The sequence below is a fragment of the Panicum virgatum genome, chromosome 9K (genome assembly GCF_016808335.1).
Source record: "Panicum virgatum strain AP13 chromosome 9K, P.virgatum_v5, whole genome shotgun sequence".
Taxonomy (NCBI): Eukaryota; Viridiplantae; Streptophyta; class Magnoliopsida; order Poales; family Poaceae; genus Panicum; species Panicum virgatum.
In genome coordinates this window covers 55,549,160-55,568,408 of record NC_053144.1, presented here as the reverse complement: position 1 = coordinate 55,568,408, position 19,249 = coordinate 55,549,160, and the positions used below count along the sequence as shown (strand labels likewise).

The window sequence follows — 19,249 nt, the reverse complement described above, 5'->3', positions numbered from 1 at the left end:
CCGTCGGCGGGAACGGCCTGCCGCGGTGCCGCGGCGGCCTCACTGGTGGCAGCGCACAGTGTCAAAAGACAGGAATCGCGGACGGTCCGCCTAGGAGGGCCGGACAGTCCGCAAGTCAGGATAAACGTTGTCCAGAGAAGTTGTTGTCTCTGATGGTTTCACAGAATTGAACTGCGGACGGTCCGTTATTTGAGAGCGGACAGTCCGCCGTAGAGTTCGAAATTTGTCCAGAGACAATATTGTCTCTGGTGCGTTTCGCAGGGTTGAACTGTAGACGGTCCGCTATTGGAGAACGGACAGTCCGCCGTAGAGTCTAGAATTTTGTCCAAAGACGTTGTCGTCTCTGGTGGATTGGCAGAGTGAACTGCGGACGGTCCGTCAAGGGGGGCCGGACGGTTCGCCGGTAGGATTAGAAATTTGTCCAGAGACATCGTTGTCTCTGGTGGATTGGCGTAGGTGTATTGCGAACAGTCCGCTAAGGGTGAGCGGATAGTCCGCCAGCCAGTATAGAAATTCTCCATAAACATTGGTGGTTCTGGTGGGTCTGCCGAGTTAAACTGCGGACGGTACGCCACTTGGGCGCGGACAGTCCACAGTATATTTCATTTCGAAGTATAGTAGTTATATAGTTGGGTTGCACTCAATTATTTCATATGCATTCATGTAGCATCCGCAGTTGAGAACGTTATTGTCGTGGCTCTAGAAGGAGGGCCACAGCCGGGTGGCGTAGTGCACCCGCCTAACCCTGAAGAGCGGTTACCCGGGGAAGTGCAAGCTATTCCTCAGACCTACTCATGGAGCAAGAACACAAGAACACTCGAGAATTTAGAGTGGTTCGGGCCGCCGGAGCGTAATACCTTACGTCCACTTAGAGTTGTATTCCTCTCGGATCTGTGGATGAATCTATCCTCTTCTCCAAGTCTCTCCTTGGACCTGAGTCCTTCTCTAACGGGCGTCTCCCTTTTATAGAGTAAGGAGGACGTGCACACAGTTGTTGGCCCCCGACAAGTGGGCCCAACAAGGATGTATACTAAACTAATGGTGATACAGTGATGGAGAATCTCTTGCCGGATATGCTTCTCCGTCCTGTAGACTCTCTGACAGAGGGGGTCTTCTCCTTTCCCAACGGTGAGGCGCCCGTTGAGGCAGTGTAGGTTGCGGCGTAGACTGTTGGGTCTACCGCGTAGCCGTTATGATACTCCGTCGTCGAGTTGTCGTGTCTAACTGGCGTAGCAGACTGACGTGTGTGGCGTAAGTGGCGCCAGCGGTTGTACTGTGCACCTTGGTAACGCGCGACCAACAGTACAGCCTGGCAAAAGTCTCCTCGGGCTCTGCTGCAGCAGAGCACACTAAACGTCTCCCGCATTGAATGCGGTAGGTGGGCAAGTCTTCCAGAGGAAGCTTGGCAGCCGCACGCGTACCTGCACCTGCGGACACGTGGCGGCTCCGGACCCCCCCAAGGCGGGGTGTCTGTTCCCTCCCTGCTGAGGGGTCCGGATAGCATATGGGGTCCGGAGCCAGCAGGGGTCCGGGACTCCCTGGGAGATCCAGGGGCCCCAGCTGTTTTGGCTGAGGGCTACCTCCTCCGGGATACGTGGCGTCACCGGACCCTCCCCAAGCGGGGAGCGGGTCCGGGGTCGTCCTGCCGAAAGAGCAGGGCTCAGGAACACAGGGGTCCGGCTGCTCGGCCGTCAGGGCATAGTTAAGGATAACTACGAGGCTTTTGACTAGACACAGCAAGAGGGGGTACCCCAGTCCTGGGGTACCGACAGTGGCCCCCGGGTCCACCTCGGGAGAGGTACGAACCCGTGGGTGGGACCACCACCATGATGTGTTTCTACGCAACTTGGCTGTGTCAGTATGCTCATGTCGAGAGCGGGTGCTCCGAACCCCTTTAAGGCCGTAGCGCTTGTTGCCAGGTTCATGTACTAGAGTGTGCTCTCCGTAGAGCGGCGAAGGTGCGGGCTTAGGGTACAGAACCGGGCTAAGCGGCTGCACGGACCTTGAACTGCCCAGGGCGCTAGCACTACTTCCCCGGACCTGGCTCTAGGCGACCGTGGCGAGCGGTCTCCGCCGGAGCGGGCCACCGGAGTAGACTTGGAGCGACCATGGCGAGCGGTCTCCGCCAGAGCGGGCCACCGGAGTGGACTTGGAGCGACCGTGGTGAGCGGTCTCCGCCGGAGCGGGCCACCGGAGTGGACTTGGAGCGACCGTGGCGAGCGGTCTCCGCCGGAGCGGGACACCAGAGTGGACTTGGAGCGAGCGTGGCGAGCGGTCTCCGCCGGAGCGGGCCACCGGAGTGGACTTGGAGCGACCGTGGCGAGCGGCCTCCGCCGGAGCGGGCCACCGGAGTGGACTTGGAGCGACCATGGCGAGCGGTCTCCGCCGGAGCGGGCCACCGGAGGTGGACTTGGAGCGTTGTTGACGATCCCGTGAATTACGCCACCGGACCTTGCAGCAAGGTGTAGGAAACCAGGCCTTATACTAGAAGGGAGCCCGGGACCTCTTGGGACAGCAGTCTCGGATACTAGGGGACATGTAACAGGGCAGTGAAGTACGTAGGCTTAGGGTGCATTACCAGGCTGAGCTACGCAGAGCTTCTCTACCCCAGGATACGAGCACCACTTCTCCTGAGCAGGTCCCTAGAGGTCCGAACTGCACTCCAGCTAGAAGGGGTGTCCCTACCTGACCACATGTCGACAACTCAATTTGGATTGTTAGCGATAAAAGAAAAGACTCCGGAAGGAAGAAAGCATGCACGCTGAACGGCAAGTACTATCAGGTTAATGTAAAGATAGGACTGAGGAAGCAAATCCCCTTCATTGCTTGATTCGTGGTGTACATCAGAGGTCGGGATTACGAGGGAGGACCTCTACCGCTCTGGACCACTTGCTGGTGTCGTATGTTTGTGTGATGAAGCCGAGGTTGGGTTTACAAGGGCGGGCCTTTACCGCTCTGGACCACACGTAGGCACCGAATTATTACAAAGGAGAAACACGCTTAGTCCTATCTAGTGATAACCTACAGTCGCTGTCATTCGTAAGGCATGCACTTCCCGGCCGAAGGGGAACAACCACTTTGGGGGTTCTTCATGATCGTCAGAGGCGAAGGCGTCCTGGGTGTGCTTGCACAGCATCATCCAGCATCACCTCGGGAGCTCGCAGGGCTCTTCCCAGCACAAGAATTGTCCCATGTTCAGATAGCATGAGGACAAATTCTTTGGCTTTGAATGGGAGTGGCCCAACCGTCTCCGTCTGTCGCCGGAAGCTAGCCCGATGACCGCTCGTACGAAGCGTGGAGAAGGGCGGCCGTTCGCCGACTCGACCTTGGTGCTGGTTCAGGGGCCCCGTGCCTTGCGGTGGGGGCTGACACCTGTCTGCAGCAGCTCCAAGGGAGGCTTGCGCCAGGCGAGGGAGAAGGCGACAGACATCCTTCCGGCTCCAGGCTCCATCTTGAGAGGAAACCTCGAGCCGACGTCGTGCCACCGCAGGAGACCCCGGGTGGTTGCTTGAGAGAAAACCTTGAGCCGATGCTACGGTGTCGCAGGGTGATGTGAAGCAGGCGTCGCCCCCGCGCGCCACCGCGCCGGCTCTGAGGTGTCGCAGTGGTGACGCATACCAGGCGCCGCTGCCGTGCGCCACCGCACCGAGGGCATTGCTGCCTCGGTGTCAGGGCATGCGGCGTAGGTGACGCCGCGCTACCCTTCATCTTCTTGTCTTCGTTGCAGAGGATAAGCTCAACCTCAGAAGCAGGAGATGAGTGAAGATCCGGCCAACGCTTGCGCGCTCCCCACGGACGGCGCCAGATGTCGTGGCTCTAGAAGGAGGACCACAGCCGGGTGGCGTAGTGCACCCGCCTAACCCCGAAGGGCGGTTACCCGGGGAAGTGCAAGCTATTCCTCAGACCTACTCATGCAGCAAGAACACAAAAACACTCAAGAATTTACAGTGGTTCGGGCCGCCGGAGCGTAATACCCTACGTCCACTTAGAGTTGTATTCCTCTCGAATCTGTGGATGAATCTATCCTCTTCTCCAAGTCTCTCCTTGGACCTGAGTCCTTCTCTAACGGGCGTCTCCCTTTTATAGAGTAAGGAGGACGCGTACACAAGTGTTGGCCCCCGACAAGTGGGCCCAACAAGAATGTATACTAAACTAATGGTGCTACAGTGATGGAGAATCTCTTGCCGGATATGCTTCTCCATCCTGTAGACTCTCTGACAGAGGGGGTCTTCTCCTTTCCCATCGGTGAGGCGCCCGTTGAGGCAGTGTAGGTTGCGGCGTAGACTGTTGGGTCTACCGCGTAGTCGTTATGATACTCCGTCGTCGAGTTGTCGTGTCTAACTGGCGTAGCAGACTGACGTGTGTGGCGTAAGTGGCGCCAGCGGCTGTACTGTGCACCTTGGTAACGCGCGACCAACAATACAGCCTGGCAAAAGTCTCCTCGGGCTCTGCTGCGGCAGAGCGCACTAAATGTCTCCAGCATTGAATGCGGTAGGTGGGCAAGTCTTCCAGAGGAAGCTTGGCAGCCGCACGCGTACCTGCGCCTGGGGACACGTGGCGGCTCCGGACCCCCCCTAGGCAGGGTGTCTGTTCCCTTCCTGCTGAGGGGTCCAGATAGCATATGGGGTCCGGAGCCGGCAGTGGTCCGGGACTCCCTGGGAGATCCGGGGGGCCCAGCTGTTTTGGCTGAGGGCTATCTCCTCCGGGATACGTGGCGTCACCGGACCCTACCCAAGCGGGGAGCGGGTCCGGGGCCGTCCTGCCGGAAGAGCAGGGCTCAGGACCACAGGGGTCCGGCTGCTCGGCCGTCAGGGCATAGTTAAGGATAACTACGAGGCTTTTGCCTAGACACAGCAAGAGTGGGTACCCCAGTCCTGGGGTACCGACAGTTGTGTATGAGGTGATTGCGGCACCACAGGAGCAGCCGGAGCAAGCCCAGGAGGAGAGGCGTGAGAAACCGGCCCAAGGCCCGTCTGACCCCAGCTCTGAGCAACAGCCCGAAAGTAAGCCTCGGTGCATAAACCTTATTTCAAATTATGCAACATTATAAATGTGTGTGTGTATTCTTGTGCATTAAAGTCATAGGAGTTGAATGAAACCTTAGATGCATAACCCTTAGGTACCATGAGTTCTATACTAGTATAGGTCATACGATAGATGTGCTATGCTAGATAGGGTTCGGTAGAAGTCGAGTAATTTCCAGTTACTCGCGAGATATATGTTATTTTATGTTTCTATATATGAGTTACTAATCTTGAAAGGAAAGGAAAGATAGAATTTGAGACCGGGTGGAGAAAAGTGTAGCTCCATTTGTGTCGGTTAAGGACCGTACCGTTGTCAGCCCTACTAATCATGTTTGAATTGTACTAGCTGCATACCGGGAGTAGGAGGTAGTCGAAACCGGTAAGCCGAGTACTGCTTTGCTTCGAAAGTACAGGAACCCGCACCCAACTCCTAGGTCGAGTCGAGTGGCCGCGGAAAAAAGGGGTCACCTATGTTTACTTTTGGTGGTCTCACGTAGGGCTCGACTGACTATATGTCGTTGGGCTGGTTCCTGTAGTTCGAGGCGGAGAGGGGAAAGGTTGATGCGTGGGTTCCGACGGGAGCTTTTGCGTGCCGTGTTGGTCAGGTCCACCTTGCAAGGTTAAATCGAATCGATTCGCCATCAGTCGCTCTCGTACATGAGCACCTTGATCACCGAGTCGCAGCGTAGTAATGTGAGATGGAACTTGGATTACGTTATATATGTTGATTCTACTTTGAGTTGTGATTAATAGTCTACTATGTTTGTTCTAGATGGTTTATGCAAAGATTAGCTCATAGTTAATCTATATAGAACCTGGAGCAAAAATCTTGAAAATAAGGATCCATTTTTATACGCTTTTCTGCAAAATAATCCACCAGCCAAAAGCGTTGCATATCTAGATATGTGGGCTATGTATACCCATAGTCGGGTAAGTCTTGCGGAGTATTAGTTGCTCAGGGTTTTTATTGAAACATTATTTCAGGACACTCATACATAGACTTCTGTCCCTGCTGCGTTAAGTTCATCCGCCGGGACGCAGAGGGATGAGAGGTTGTGGAGCCGGACACGTAGTTAGGGGACTTCTCGAGGTGCACTTGTGGGCTGGGTTTGCATCCCGTTTGTTTTTTATCGGCCGCCCGAGCGGTCCGTGGATCGGTGTGGCCGGTTGTGCATAGACAGTGCTAGAAGCAGTGGCATAGTTGTAGGTCTTTTCTTCTATTCAAACCTTGGTTCCAGCAATGTAAAGTGTATGAAAAAAGATTATGTATGTATTCAAACTTGGTTGGTAAAACTTATGGTAGGATCGTATGTATATTGATGTATTTTCAAATATCTGTCGTGCTTGTACCATCTGCGCTCACCTTTGCGTGGACTATCGGTGTTGTTTCTATCAGGACGTGAGCTGAGAAAGGACTGTCAAATTAAATTATTAAGCTAATGCGCCCGATGTGTTCAAATGACGATCATTATGTTTAATTTAGAGCTTTAATTTGACGGTTCCGTCACATACAGTACTCCGATTCTAGATCGCCGAAGTCCGAAGAGATCGCCGTCAACCGGACCGAGGCGCTGCCGATTCCGTCAGCGGATTGTAGACTTGTCACCATGTCGCCGGTCACAGCGGCGACGGGGAAGAGTTTTGATTCTGACGCGCGCCGATCATGGCCCGGGGGAAAAGGGGAAAATTAGCATCAGATGCGATCAACACCCTGAACTACTTACGGAAGGTTTGGCAAGAAAAGTTGGAGGCCCGCCCTGGGGTTTTGGCGGAGCCGCGGAGCGCCGCGCGCGAAGGCGCCGCTGTCTGTCCGCGCGAACGTGACGCCACATGGCCTGGCCTGCCCCGGCGCGGCTGCCCTGCCGTTGCCGTTAATATTCTGACCGTTTTTTCGTGATCGTGTCTGAGCATATTTTTTATTAAGAAAAAAATAGTTACCGATATAAATTTGATGCGGCCAAACAGAGTTTGACCAGCACAAGAGCACGAAGGACTAAAGAAGAGAAATACTAAAAAAATGTTCACAACGTTCACACAAATGAGAAAATATAATGATAACACGAACAACAGCAAAGCAACACGAAAAAGATAAAAGACACGACCCACTTCTCAAACCAAAATCCTACAACTGAACTAACATTCGGACCGTATACTCAAAAAACAAAAAACATTTTGACCTGAATTATTTCAAAAAGAAAAAAAAACATTCTGACCTAGCACTTGGGCAGCGCGGGCGCCGACCGGGTCGTGCTCGCCACGGCTGGCGGCTTCCTCCAATCCTCCCTCCCTCCCCTCCGCCGCCGGCTATTAAGACATTAAGGGTTTGTTTGGTTCACGAAATAGTTTGGCCAGGCTTAGATCGTAAGCCAGGCTAGCACAAGCCAGACTAGTGCAATGCAATTACATCATGTTTGGTTGCATGTATCTGCTAAGTCTGTACAGAATAATTCTTGTTTGGTTGCATGCATTGCTCTGTATAAAATTACCTTCTCTTTTCAAGGATAAGCTTACAACACTTTCACACATGCCAAAGCAGTCAGCAACTTGCCGGTCCAATGGCCGCCAACTCCAGCGACAGGCCATCTAACGAGCGAAAGCGGAGGCGCCGATTGCCTTGTTTGGTTAGGGTTGAAAAAGTTTTTATGAAAATTTTTTGTCCCTTTGACTACTAATTAGAGGTATTAAATGTAGTCTAATTACAAAACAAAATCCACAATCATGATACTGTAGCATATGTTGTAGCTAATAGGTTCTTTTGACCGCATGATTAGAGGATGATTAGATGTGGTTACTGTAGCATCAATATAGACAATCATAGTGGAACTTGGCTCATTAGATTCGTCGCGAAAAGTTACGCACATCCTTAGCTAATAAGTTCCGACGGCTGGGGAAGAACGAGGAACACGAAATCCAATTTCTTTGTGTCGCCATTGCTATCTTCCCAATCCTCTCAATCCAAGGGGAGCTACGGCCGGTGGCCCTCATCTAAGTTCAGCTACGGCTGGGGCACAACCGGCCACCAAGGGGCGTTGAGACTGCAGTGCGCTGAAGGACACCGTGGGCTATGCGTCGCCGCCGGTCGCGTAGGCGAGCTTCACGTACGGGGCGGGCGAGCTCCGACCTGCAGGGAACGCATCCATCATGTGGCCGGCCATGCATGCAGGAGCGCGAGCTCCGGCGTTGGTCCGCCCAAGTGCTGCGAAAGCCGCAGGCGCTCGCCGGAGGCCGGAGGCGGAGGCGAAGGGGTGGTGAGAGGAGGTGAGGAAAAAGGTTGCGGCGGTGACTGACGGGGAGGTCAGAGGTGGGTGGAGTTCACGGGTTGCACAGACCAGGCCTGGCTTAGCTAATGTGGTGGAATTTCGCGTACCAGCTAAGCCAGGCCAGCGGACCTTTTTTTGCACTGCAGAGCCTGGCTATGTAGCTGTGCAGCCATCCAAACATACCCAACCTATATTACTGGAGCCTGGTTATGGTCTAATGCAGGTAACCAAACGCACCCTAAGTAGTACTGTGTACTCGGTCCCGGGTCTCACGCAGGCAGCAGCACCACAAACTCGCGGGCACCGAGACGCGTAGCGGTTGCTTCCGTTCATTTCTCTCGTGGTGCTGCACGGCTGCTCTTCTTTCACACTGCTGCCGGTATCCGCTACATCTGGAGCCCAATAAATCTGAAGCGACCAGGCGAGGAGAAAGGAAACCCTCCTGTATCGGCGCATCGCGATGAGGAGAGGACGCAGCCGCCGCCACCCCCACCACCACCACCACCGAAATGACGGAGCCATGAGGTCTTGATGTACGGTTTAATGCTGCGGCATGGGCGGCTCCGGCGTCCATCACGAGCGCGTGCCGTTCAGCGCCGCGGGTACCGGTCGTACGTACGTGGGCCGTTGCCGCTGATGGAGCACCGGCGCGCCGCGGCGGGCCACAGAGGAAAGGCCGGGCGCGGCCGCGCGGGGCTACCCGGGATATCTCTCTGACGCTGGCTGGGCGCGTGGTTTTGACTAGGAGCGCGTTGCTGCGGTCTCCGCTGTCGCCCTCGCCCTCGCCGTCGCTGTCGGGTCGCGTCGATACCAGTCGCGTGCCTATCACCTAACGCCAAGAGGTGGCGAGTACATTATGACCTAGGAGTATGAGGACGCACGCAGCCAGGACGTGACGACGGCGCCGCCGATAACCACCGCCGCGGGATCGACGCGGTTCCCACGCTGCTCCACCGGTAGCGTGCTGTGGTGCGTGGAGTCCTGGCGGCGTGGTAGCTCGGGTCCCCGCGTTTACCAATCCCTCGCTGTGGCCGCGCACGGCGCACCACATCAACTTCTCGACTACGAAGCGCGAGGCGCGGAAGCTGTCCCTTTTTTTTTTTGAAATAAAAGGCGCGGACGCTGTCGCTGTCGGAAGAAGAACCCGCATACGTTTTCCTACACAAAAACTCGAAAAGTGTCGCTAAAGTGGATTCCCTGAAGGCCTGAATGATCCACCATTCCACGTCTGGCGCCACCAGGCTGCCCCAGGCAGCCGCCGGACCGGTGTAGTGGTTGTTGAAGGGAGTTAGGCTGTTTCTCACCGGCACCATGCGGTTGTGGTTTTATTCCAACCCCCCCCCCCCCCCCCCCCCCCCCCCCCACACACACACACACAAAAAACAGGCCGTCAAAAATGGGTAGGAAAAAAACAAAACAAACTCTGCCTCTTTGGTGTTTTGTGGTCATATAACGGGACTAACCGAAACAAGCTCATTGCAATCGACGGAAACATATGCAATTCTTGAAATCCAATCCTCTATACATCAATTTAAAACAAGATGCACCAAAATCGACTGCAGATTTCTTTTTGTTTTCACAAAATAACAACAACTGCAGATCCGAAGGTCAACAGCATACATGCCAGTGCCCTCGGATCAGGCATGCTGATGGGCTGATTTGGCTTCCTTCTCACGGAAGGCGTGGAGATAGGGCCCACTTGTAACCATATTGGACTGGGCCGAATAGGTAAGCTCTGGGCCTTTGGGCCCGGGTTGTAGCACTACTCCCGATCGAAACGCCTCTCTCTCTCTCTCGAAGAAGAAGAAGAAGATCCGAGTTGAACCCACAGCGAAGAAACGTCCTTGCAGCTGCGCGCATCTCCGTGCATTGGGTTTGGTCGTTGTCGCCCTCACCTCACCGGTGTGCTGTGCACTTCCCCGCCTGCTTGCGTCTCGCCGTCGCTCGCCGTCCATCCAGCCGCCGCGGCCTCTCGAGCTCTAAAGGTAAGCCCTCTTCCCGCTTAACTTCCGATTTGAGATGCGTTTCACCGCCGGCCGTGGCATCTTGCGTCAAATTTCGCGGGCTAGGGTTTCAACCCGGTTCCCCGGTGTTCGGGTATAGGGATGGCTACTGTGTTGGTGCCTCGAGGCTCACGATTTCGCAGATCGGAGGCTTCCTCGGCTCAATTCGTGCTGGGATTGATGATCTCTTGAACCGAATCCTGAATAAGAGTTCTTAGAACCTAGTAAGTTTTCACACAAAATTTGTGGTATGTCACGCCGATTACAATGGCTTATTATCTGGTGGGGTTGGAAGCAACACTATGTTTAAGTTTAGGGTCCCTTCAGCTTATTATCTGCTCTAGTTACCAGGATGTTGCTGCCTTTTGCTATGTCGAATTCGTGCATATGGAGTAATCTGTTACATTTACTTTGATGTTTATTGACCTGCATACGTAAACGGGAACATCTTTTGAAAGTTGAAATAGACAGAAATATGGTATGCAGGAATGGGCCTATGGACATTGCTGGAAGGTTTTTTGCTTCTCGCTAATGCATTGGCGATACTGAACGAAGACCGATTTCTTGCTTCCAGGGGATGGAGCATGTCTGAAGTGTCAGGAAATGGGCAAACAAAGTCAATGAAGGGCCAGATCGTGGGGCTTATCTATGCTACGCAATTTCTGAGGATGCCCTTGATAGCCCTTAATGTTCTTATCATTGTTGTAAAGTTGGTGTCAGGCTGAGCCTCACTTTCTGGTTTTGGCCTTTGGGTTGGATCGATATCAATTCCAGCATTATGTAAAATTTAATTATACTCAAAGTTGCTGGAATTATGTTCATGTTGACTCTAATGTTCTTGTAAATTAATTTTGGTGTGAAAATGGTCTTTCCAACATTTATGCTAAGTATGCGCGCGCGCTGCCATTGTGATCAATTTGTTGGAAATGTGTCTTATGCGCTACGTGAGGTTATTTTTCCTTTGTCCTTACTTATGAATTGCTGACACATTTGTTACTTATGAGCATGTTTTATGGTTGTCTCTCCCCATTTTAGTGCTCACTGTTGTTTGGCAGTTGGATACTTCTTACAGCCTGAAAGCATTTGTCTCCCACCTCAGGCTGAGTGGTGATACAAACCAATCTTATGTGTTATATATTCAGCCATGTCTGCGTTTTACCCTCAGTTTACCAGTTGCAGATCTTTTCTATGGAAACTACCCTGGGTCCAATCTGGTTTTAATTCACGTTCAGCCCCCTTAATATTCAGATATGAAGGCAGCACGTTTCAAGACAGATGGTGATCAAGTGGAGAAAAAAGAGTGATGATTTATTCACTCATTTCTGTTGCAACTTGCAGAGAGGTTTGAGTTACATTCATATGTCAGGTATGTAGATGCAGCACCCCTCTTGTTCAACAAACAATTCAGTATCTGTATTGGCATACTTGTCCATTGAACACCTTAATAATGTTCCAACATATATTTCATTTCGGACCTAAAGCTGTGGTGTTTTCCCATACAATGTTGGCATAAATGATTGGCTCATTTGGCACCATTTCTCTATCAACTTATTATGAACATGCACACAAAAAGATCAAGCCTACATAATCACATATCATGGGATATCTCTGTACAAATTACCCCACCCCCTCTTTTTCCTGGGAAGCTGCGCCCATCAGATCATAGTTTTCATTCCATCACATAGTACGACTAATATCATTGTGCCCGAATTGCAGAGCCCTTCTTAGTCAGTATAGACACTGCACTTTTGTTAAGGTGAGGTCCACACCAAGCTCTGGCTCCACGATGAGTTTAAGCGTTGGAGAATGCTCGTAGTGTGGTGAGAGCTTCAGAACAAACTTGGAGATGATAAAGGAGATGAGGATCTTAAGCTCAGCCATAGCAAATCCCTGCCCTAGGCAGGTCCGTGCCCCAGCACCAAACGGCAAGTATGAATGTAGCTGGGGTTTAACATCAGAGAAGCGCTCTGGGTTGAACTCTTTCACATCAGCGCCCCATAGCTCGGGGTCAAGATGTATTGTGGAGACAGGGATGTAGATGTTGACACCTTTTGGTATATGAACACCACCAAGCTTCAGGTCCTGGAGGGCCTGCCTTGATACAAAGGCCCCTGCTGGGTACAAGCGCAAGGTTTCCTGGATCACCATTGTCAACTAAATTGACAAAGAGAAGTTAGTGGCATGTTATAGAAAATCATGGCGGTGCCTTTTTGAACACTCGGAGATAGGATAAGAGCATACCTTTTTCATTTTCTGAAGTGATTGGGAGTCTACTGGCCGGCCTCTGCAGACTTCATGCACTTCTGCTCGTACCCGGTCCTGCCATTCTGGGTGCAGTCCAAGGAGCATTAGACACCAGGCAGCTGTGACAGCTGTGCTCTCATGTCCTGCAAAATATATGCTCTTGCAGTTATCCACTATAAAGTTCTCTGCCTCGGCGATGCCCACCCTGCTGCAGCTTGCGCTGTGAAGAATTGCACTTAATAAGTTCCTGTCTTCTCCACTTTCCTTTACGATTTCTAGAATAAGTTGGCGGACTTCTTTGTGAAGCTCCCACGCCTGCTTGTTCCTCATTGAAGGAAAGAACCTGCAAGCATTTAAAATCTGTCCCTTACAGCTCTTTTTAACCAATGTGTTGCTTTGGATCAACAACAATCTAATTTTTTGTTCCTTCGCAAAGTCAAATGTGTACTTGTCATATATTTCTAAATCAGTAGTTATATTTCCCCTTACCTTAGGCCAGTCATTTCAGCTAGCACATTTGGCTTGGACACAGCCTGCTGTAGTTCTCTGATCTTCATAAAGATTTCCTTTCCTTTGATGTAGCTGCTTCCGAAGCACGTCCTAGAGATCACATCTGCAGAGTAGGCCCTAATGTCATCATCGATCTTAATGTCTGTGACCCCACCATTTCTGTCAACTCTCTCCTCCCACGACTTCAGTAGTGGTCCCGCAGAATCGGCCATGAGATCCACCATGCCCTGAATATGTGAAGGCATAAGAGTTACGCTAACATGTCAAAATTCATGGCCGACTGCTGTCTCAAACCTCAAAATTTTAATTTACTGATATGGTAAGGAAAAAAAAGTCTCTCTCCAACCAATGAACTAAGTGACTGCAATATTAGCTTAGTAAAAAATGCGGAGTTACTGAAAGTGGTCCTGACTCCTGACTAGAGTTAAATTCCACATTATCTAGCTAGATCAGAATGTTGTATTTTTGCTTTCGCGAGTTGTCCTAGTTAGAATCTTTGCCACATATTATCAAGCTTGATCAGAATGTTGCAGTTTTTTATGCCAGCTCTCATACTGAACTGCCATTCTGAATTATGTTTGCAAATAAGCGGCCACATATAGACCCACAGCTTAATTGCTGCGGTCCACTGAGCACTAACAGCTTTTAATGCTCTTGCGTCAATCTGAAACATCTTAATTTTACCCACAGATGGCCTTTAAATCTGTTTCTTCAGTGCAGGTCTCTTTGAGCAAACATCGCAGGATTGCCTGCTGTGGGAGCGGGTACGTGAGCTGCATCTGAAACATGCTGGGCCTGAAGAGTTTTTAATTTTCATATGGGTGTGTTTGCATAGCCTTGTTTGCGTACATTATCTTATGGCACAGCAGTTAATTGCTAGTACTTATTTGTTGGGACAGTGTAATGCCTCATACAGTCATACCTTGACCTTGTCCAGGAAGAACTCGGGGGCGATGATCTTCCTCTGGTGCAGCCAGGCCTCACCGTTGGACTTGAGGATGCCCCCGCCGAAGAGCGGCTCGTGCGTGGCCTTGAGGTAGGAGCTCTTGCCGAGGTCCAGCGACACGCAGAGGTTGATGTCCCGGACCACATCCGGCCGGCTCACGTGAAGGAATACGACGTTCCCCATGGAGTAAGTGAAGATGGGACCTGCATTTCGATAGAACCGGACAGCATTAGCTCAGGCTTGTTCCTCAACCGGTCACTGTCTGGCTGCGGAAGGGGGTCGGCGAATTAGGTTAATGGGAGTCCGGTTTGGATCCTCACCAAGTAGGAGTAGATTGATGTGGACAGGGGTCCAGCCACGGGGTGTTATTTACTACATACTACTCAATTACGGGAAAAAATAAATACATTTGATGACATGTCATTCATGGAACCCTTATCGACTTATCGTACTCATAACTCATACCGTAACCCGTTCAATGGTCATTCAGAGCTTTTTTTATGTGTCCAGGTAAACCCAGTTCTCGTATCCCTAGCAAAATGGATCGTGACCTGGCTTCTTTCTTTCTTTTTTTATTTCTTTCCTAGAGGATCGTAGGGTCTGGCTTCAGGAAAACAAATTTCATGGCACATGGTGGCTAGCTATTGCCTAGCTTGGCGATCGCCTGCAGCTCCCGAAATGTTCGTGGAAAAATATCAGCGGGATCGTTCGCCGGGAAGGCGACACGGCGGCGGCTGTGGGCACCCTAGACCCTACCAGTCGTCCCGTCGCCGGCAGGCAGGGACCCTATCGCCGTCTCGCGCGGGGATTCGAGGTCACATCGCGACGGTTGCACGAAGCGTCACCCCGGCCATCGTCCACGCCAGCCTGATTGCCTGCCGGTGACGCGCGCCCGCGCGGCGCGGCGCGGCGGAGGGGAGGGCGGGGCGCAGAGCCACACGGCGAGAAGAGAACAAAGCGACACGCCCCCCACCTGCGCGCGCGTGCGGCCACTCCCGCGGCCCACGCGCACGCCCCGTGCTCCGATCCGGCGGCACCCGCGACGCCGACGTGCCGCGGATCACGCCAGCGGCGGGGCCTTTTCAAGCCATGAGCCCGACCGGTCTCGGCTCGGAGACGGGGAGAGTGATCATTCTGAGGAGCAAGCGCTACTGCACGACCGATCCCGAGGAACAGATGGACTGATGGAGCCACGCGAGCCTCCTCCTCGATCCTCATCTTACTGACCTGATGTGTGTGTGCCCTGCGCCAGGACAGGGGGCCATGCTGCGGGTGCTACACTGGCTCGCGTACAATTATGGAATGTCCTTTTACTCGTGACGTGACCTGATTGTGATTTTCTTTTGCGGATGGTTCCTCATTGATCGGCGTTCGTTGCGGTTTTATTCATTCAATTATGGTGAAGAATGGAACGGAACAAAAAAAAATGAATCCTATTTCAAAAGGGAAAGAAAACCAACAAAGTCTAGTCGGAAGGTAGCTGCAAATATGGCATGGCGAATCTACTTTCAGCCGGAAGCAAAGTATAGTGCTGGTGGAAGTAGCTCCTACCACATGTTATATGGATCTCACTGTACGCGGACCCACATGTCAGCGAATGAGCCCCCTTCCGTACTGCAGAGTTAGGAGACTCATCCGATACGATGCACCTGCTTTTGGCTAGCTCCCAGCTGCCAAGGCCCCAGCCATATCGTCCTTTTGCGTCCTCGTGCCAAAACTACAGGACACGATCTAAACCAAATCGTCGCCTCAACCCCCAACTGCATCCTAGCATTTTCTTTACCATTTGTTAGTTTCAGATTCAGATCTTTGTACGCTTGTTCTCTCGCTACGTCTCTCCGTGCCGCTAGCTTCTGTCCGGCGTGATGGCCAGCTCACCTCATTTATCCTGTGCTGCCCAGCAGTAACACTGCAACAGCAGAAGCAGCCTGCGCTGCCGCTGTGTGACATGGACCCGTTCAGGGAGCTGTTACCGTTGAAACGGCTACAATTAGCGTAGGATCAGCATCGGCATGGGATGATGGGGTTATCTTTGGCAGTTTAGTATCGCCCAACTGGATGTGCACCCATCACCCATCGTCGCCGGCCGGCCCGGCCGGGTCCCTGAAAAGGACGGCACTCTGTGACACAAGAGCGAATAAGTGGTGAGATTAATTTATTTCTGTTGCTACATGGTCGTTTTGCTGTGGAGTGGCCAGCTTAGTGATGGCTCAATTATTGGGCTAAACATGTAGTATGTAGTGCCAGTGTGCCACCCATCTGCTAACTCATTGGTGTTTTTAACCAAAACACAGGGGCCTGGATTCCATAGGCTGCTGTTTGCGATGACTTCCTACTAGTTGCTGCTAACCCCAGCCCCAGCTCATCCCCCCCCCCTGGTTCGAGGAACCTCAACATTGATTAGTTTTTTTAATCACCTTATCTTTTTCACTGTCTACAGCTACGTACTGATGACAGAGCACGTTCATTGAACGCTGGTAAAATAGAATGAATGAACGCCGCCTTTAGTTTCTAATCACCTCAGGTGTGATTTGTTTCGTTTTATCTAATGACTCCTGGCTTATGAATCATGGTCTCCGCCCGGCACTCAACGGAGGTGGTGAAACATACAGCAGCAGGCCAGCAGAAGTAGCTAGCTAGAGAGCAAAACCCACACTCGAAAGGATCAAGAATTCCAAACACGCATGCCGAATGATTATTGTGCCCAAAATGCTATGAAAGTATAGCTTTGGGACACGCACGTACCGTGCTCTTTCCTCCATTTCTCGTAGTAGGGCAGCACCGCAGGCCGGTAGTCATGCCTGATGCCGCCGCCGCCGCCTGCTGCGGCGCGGCGTGCCGACGCGCGCGCGGCCTTCGCGGCGGCGACGGCTTCCCGCATGTCGGCGATGTTGCCGTAAGGGAACGACGGCGGGGGCCCGCCGATGCCCTGCATCCTGAACTCCGCGAGGACCCTCCGTGGCACGAGCCAGAGGATGTGGTAGAGGTACATGGCCAGGCCACACGCCACCACGCAGCACAGGCTCAGCAACACCTTCACCGCCATGGCCACCTGCTCCATCTCTTTTTTTCTCTATCTGCTTCCTCAGTGATATGATTCTTGCTCCTCCCCTCCCCTCCCCTCTCTCTGACGATGACGATCTGATGATCTCTACTCTTCTCTCTCTACCTATGAGGGAGTCAGGTTGGGTTGTGCGTGCTTGCTTGCTGAAGGTGGTGGTACGTGTATATAGGGGCCCTGGACTGGGGGAAGGTGCTAGAGTCCAATAAATGCCATTTGGCATGAAAAGGCTCAAAAAAAAAGTTGCATTACTCGCATGTGCATCCTGCGAGCGCGTGGGCTGCACTGCCGCTGGCACGATTGAAACTATCCCGTTTTGATTTCAAAGGGTTCGATCATATTCTTTGGATAAGGTTCTGCATAAGGTGTTGATCATATTTATCCCCTTGGATGAAAACATCCTTATCTTACAGAAGCCATCTAGTTCGTTTTGATTTTTTTATATAAAATTTATTATGAATCTAGATATACGCTATGTCTACATACATAATAGAAAGATAAGTGTTTAGAAAAGACAAAACAATTTATAGCATGAATGGAGATGGAGCTCTCAAATTAGCACTCACTCTCTCTCTCACACACACAACTGTATTTTTGAGCATGTTTGGTTCTCAACTATCACTCGCCACTCCTAATTAAGGTCCGGGGCTGCGCTAAAACGAGGCCATAGCCAAGGGGAATATATTAAATGCAAACTAATTTTTTTCGTGCAAAATGTGTAAATTTCAATTTGGACCACCGGATCAAGGGGGTGCACGGGGTAGTGGGAGGGAGATTTGCAAAAGTGTGATTAGGGCGGGCGGTGTAAAATTATCCAATCCTCCATGCTCCTTGGATGTTGATCCAGTGGTCCAGATTGAAGACGCACCATAGATTAGCTCGCACTTGATTTTTATGTCACATTTTTTGTGCCGGCTTTTACCCTCAGGCACTGGCGGAGTGTCGTTTGGGCCATAGATGTAACGTCCCGCCTTCCCGAGGCCGGGCCCGCTTACATCTGGTTGCTTTCTAGGACATTGACTATCCTCACAGACCAACACCAGTCTTTTCTGCACACTTTGTGTGCACTCGTGCGCACCCGGGAAGAACTTCCCGGTCGGTCACCCATCCCCAAATTGCTCCGGGCCAAGCACGCTTAACCTCGGAGTTCTTTGGAGACCGGCTTCCGGAAAAAAGTTGCAACTTGTTGGTATGAGTATCCAATTAATCCTATTAAGCTCTGGGCCAGGGTGTCACAATAGAGAGCCATGGTCCCCTTCCATGCAAATTTTTTATCAGTTAAATAGTAATTTTGATACTATTTATTAGTTTAGCTGCAATAAAACGACCCCCTGGCGCGGCACGATGCAACACGAAGCAAGCACGCTCTTTATTGTTTCTTGTGTTCATTCTTGTTTTGGAAGTTTGCGTCCCAATAAGTTATCATAACCTTAGCTCGTGTTGGTGATATAGCTTTGTGTTACGCACAAGGTCATATCATGGACGTAAAGCTCATAGACATAGCAGACATAGCAGTAGAATTATGCATTAAGCAATTTGTGTTGCGCATATACAAGTGCACCGCTCAGCTGGAAGTAGGGATGCAAGTGCTATCTTTTTTGTCAATGGATCGACCCAAAATTTAATAAAATAAATTAAAAGGGCATGTTAGGTAATTAGTTTGAGAAAAAAATAACTAAAATAATGAATCTAAAAATGTGAATGAGTACCTAGGAGTCCGGGCAGGCGGGCACGTGCGGAGAGTGGCCCCTCAGGGTCTCTGGCACACATGTACATCAATCTGCATGTAAAGTACTGCAGGTAAAGTATTTCTTTTCTTTTGGGGTAACACATGTACATCAATCTGCAGGTAAAGTATTTTTTTTCTTTTGGGGGTAGTGTGACGTCTGCACTTGCTTAATCAAACTTGATATATCCAATATCCAATCTCTCGGAGGCATTGGCAGATATACGGTACACAAATTGGTGACGTGCAGGGGCAATGTGCCCAAAAAACGTGTGTTTCATTGCGCCATACTCCCTCCGTTCTGAAATATAAGTCATTCTAGAGTATTTAGAATAAATTATGATTGTGTAAAAAAGACTCTCCTATTTTTAATTATTAAGTATTAGAAATATGCTAATTAAACTAGCGCGCCTTTTCTCATACACCCCCACATGTACCTCCCTTGTATAGTTTCATGCACATGTTTCTATTGAAA

The 19,249-nt window shown here is 51.3% G+C and overlaps 2 protein-coding genes across 4 annotated transcripts; one reads left to right on the top strand and one right to left on the bottom strand.

Annotated features, from left to right (window-relative positions):
- The first annotated feature begins 10,035 nt into the window (after window positions 1-10,035).
- Window positions 10,036-12,338, top strand: LOC120652475 (immediate early response 3-interacting protein 1-like). 3 transcript variants are annotated; one of them, XR_005666578.1, is made up of 2 exons: window positions 10,036-10,269; window positions 10,862-12,338. XR_005666578.1 is itself a non-coding variant. In XM_039930319.1 (2 exons), the coding sequence occupies exon 2, from the start codon at window positions 10,776-10,778 to the stop codon at window positions 11,010-11,012; it is 237 nt and encodes a 78-aa protein (XP_039786253.1). In that variant the 5' UTR covers window positions 10,045-10,269; window positions 10,755-10,775; the 3' UTR covers window positions 11,013-11,209. The 3 variants fall into 3 exon arrangements, 2 of the variants coding, with proteins under 2 accessions (XP_039786253.1, XP_039786252.1); XM_039930319.1 differs by having other exon boundaries at window positions 10,045-10,269; window positions 10,755-11,209; XM_039930318.1 differs by having other exon boundaries at window positions 10,067-10,269; window positions 10,774-12,338.
- On the bottom strand, window positions 11,679-17,189 carry LOC120652474 (cytochrome P450 714B3-like). Its single transcript, XM_039930317.1, has 5 exons — window positions 16,733-17,189; window positions 13,964-14,190; window positions 13,021-13,268; window positions 12,529-12,874; window positions 11,679-12,441 (listed from the first exon to the last, which is right to left on the bottom strand). The coding sequence occupies exons 1-5, from the start codon at window positions 17,046-17,048 to the stop codon at window positions 12,016-12,018; spliced, it is 1,563 nt and encodes a 520-aa protein (XP_039786251.1). The 5' UTR covers window positions 17,049-17,189; the 3' UTR covers window positions 11,679-12,015.
- Window positions 17,190-19,249: the final 2,060 nt, after the last annotated feature.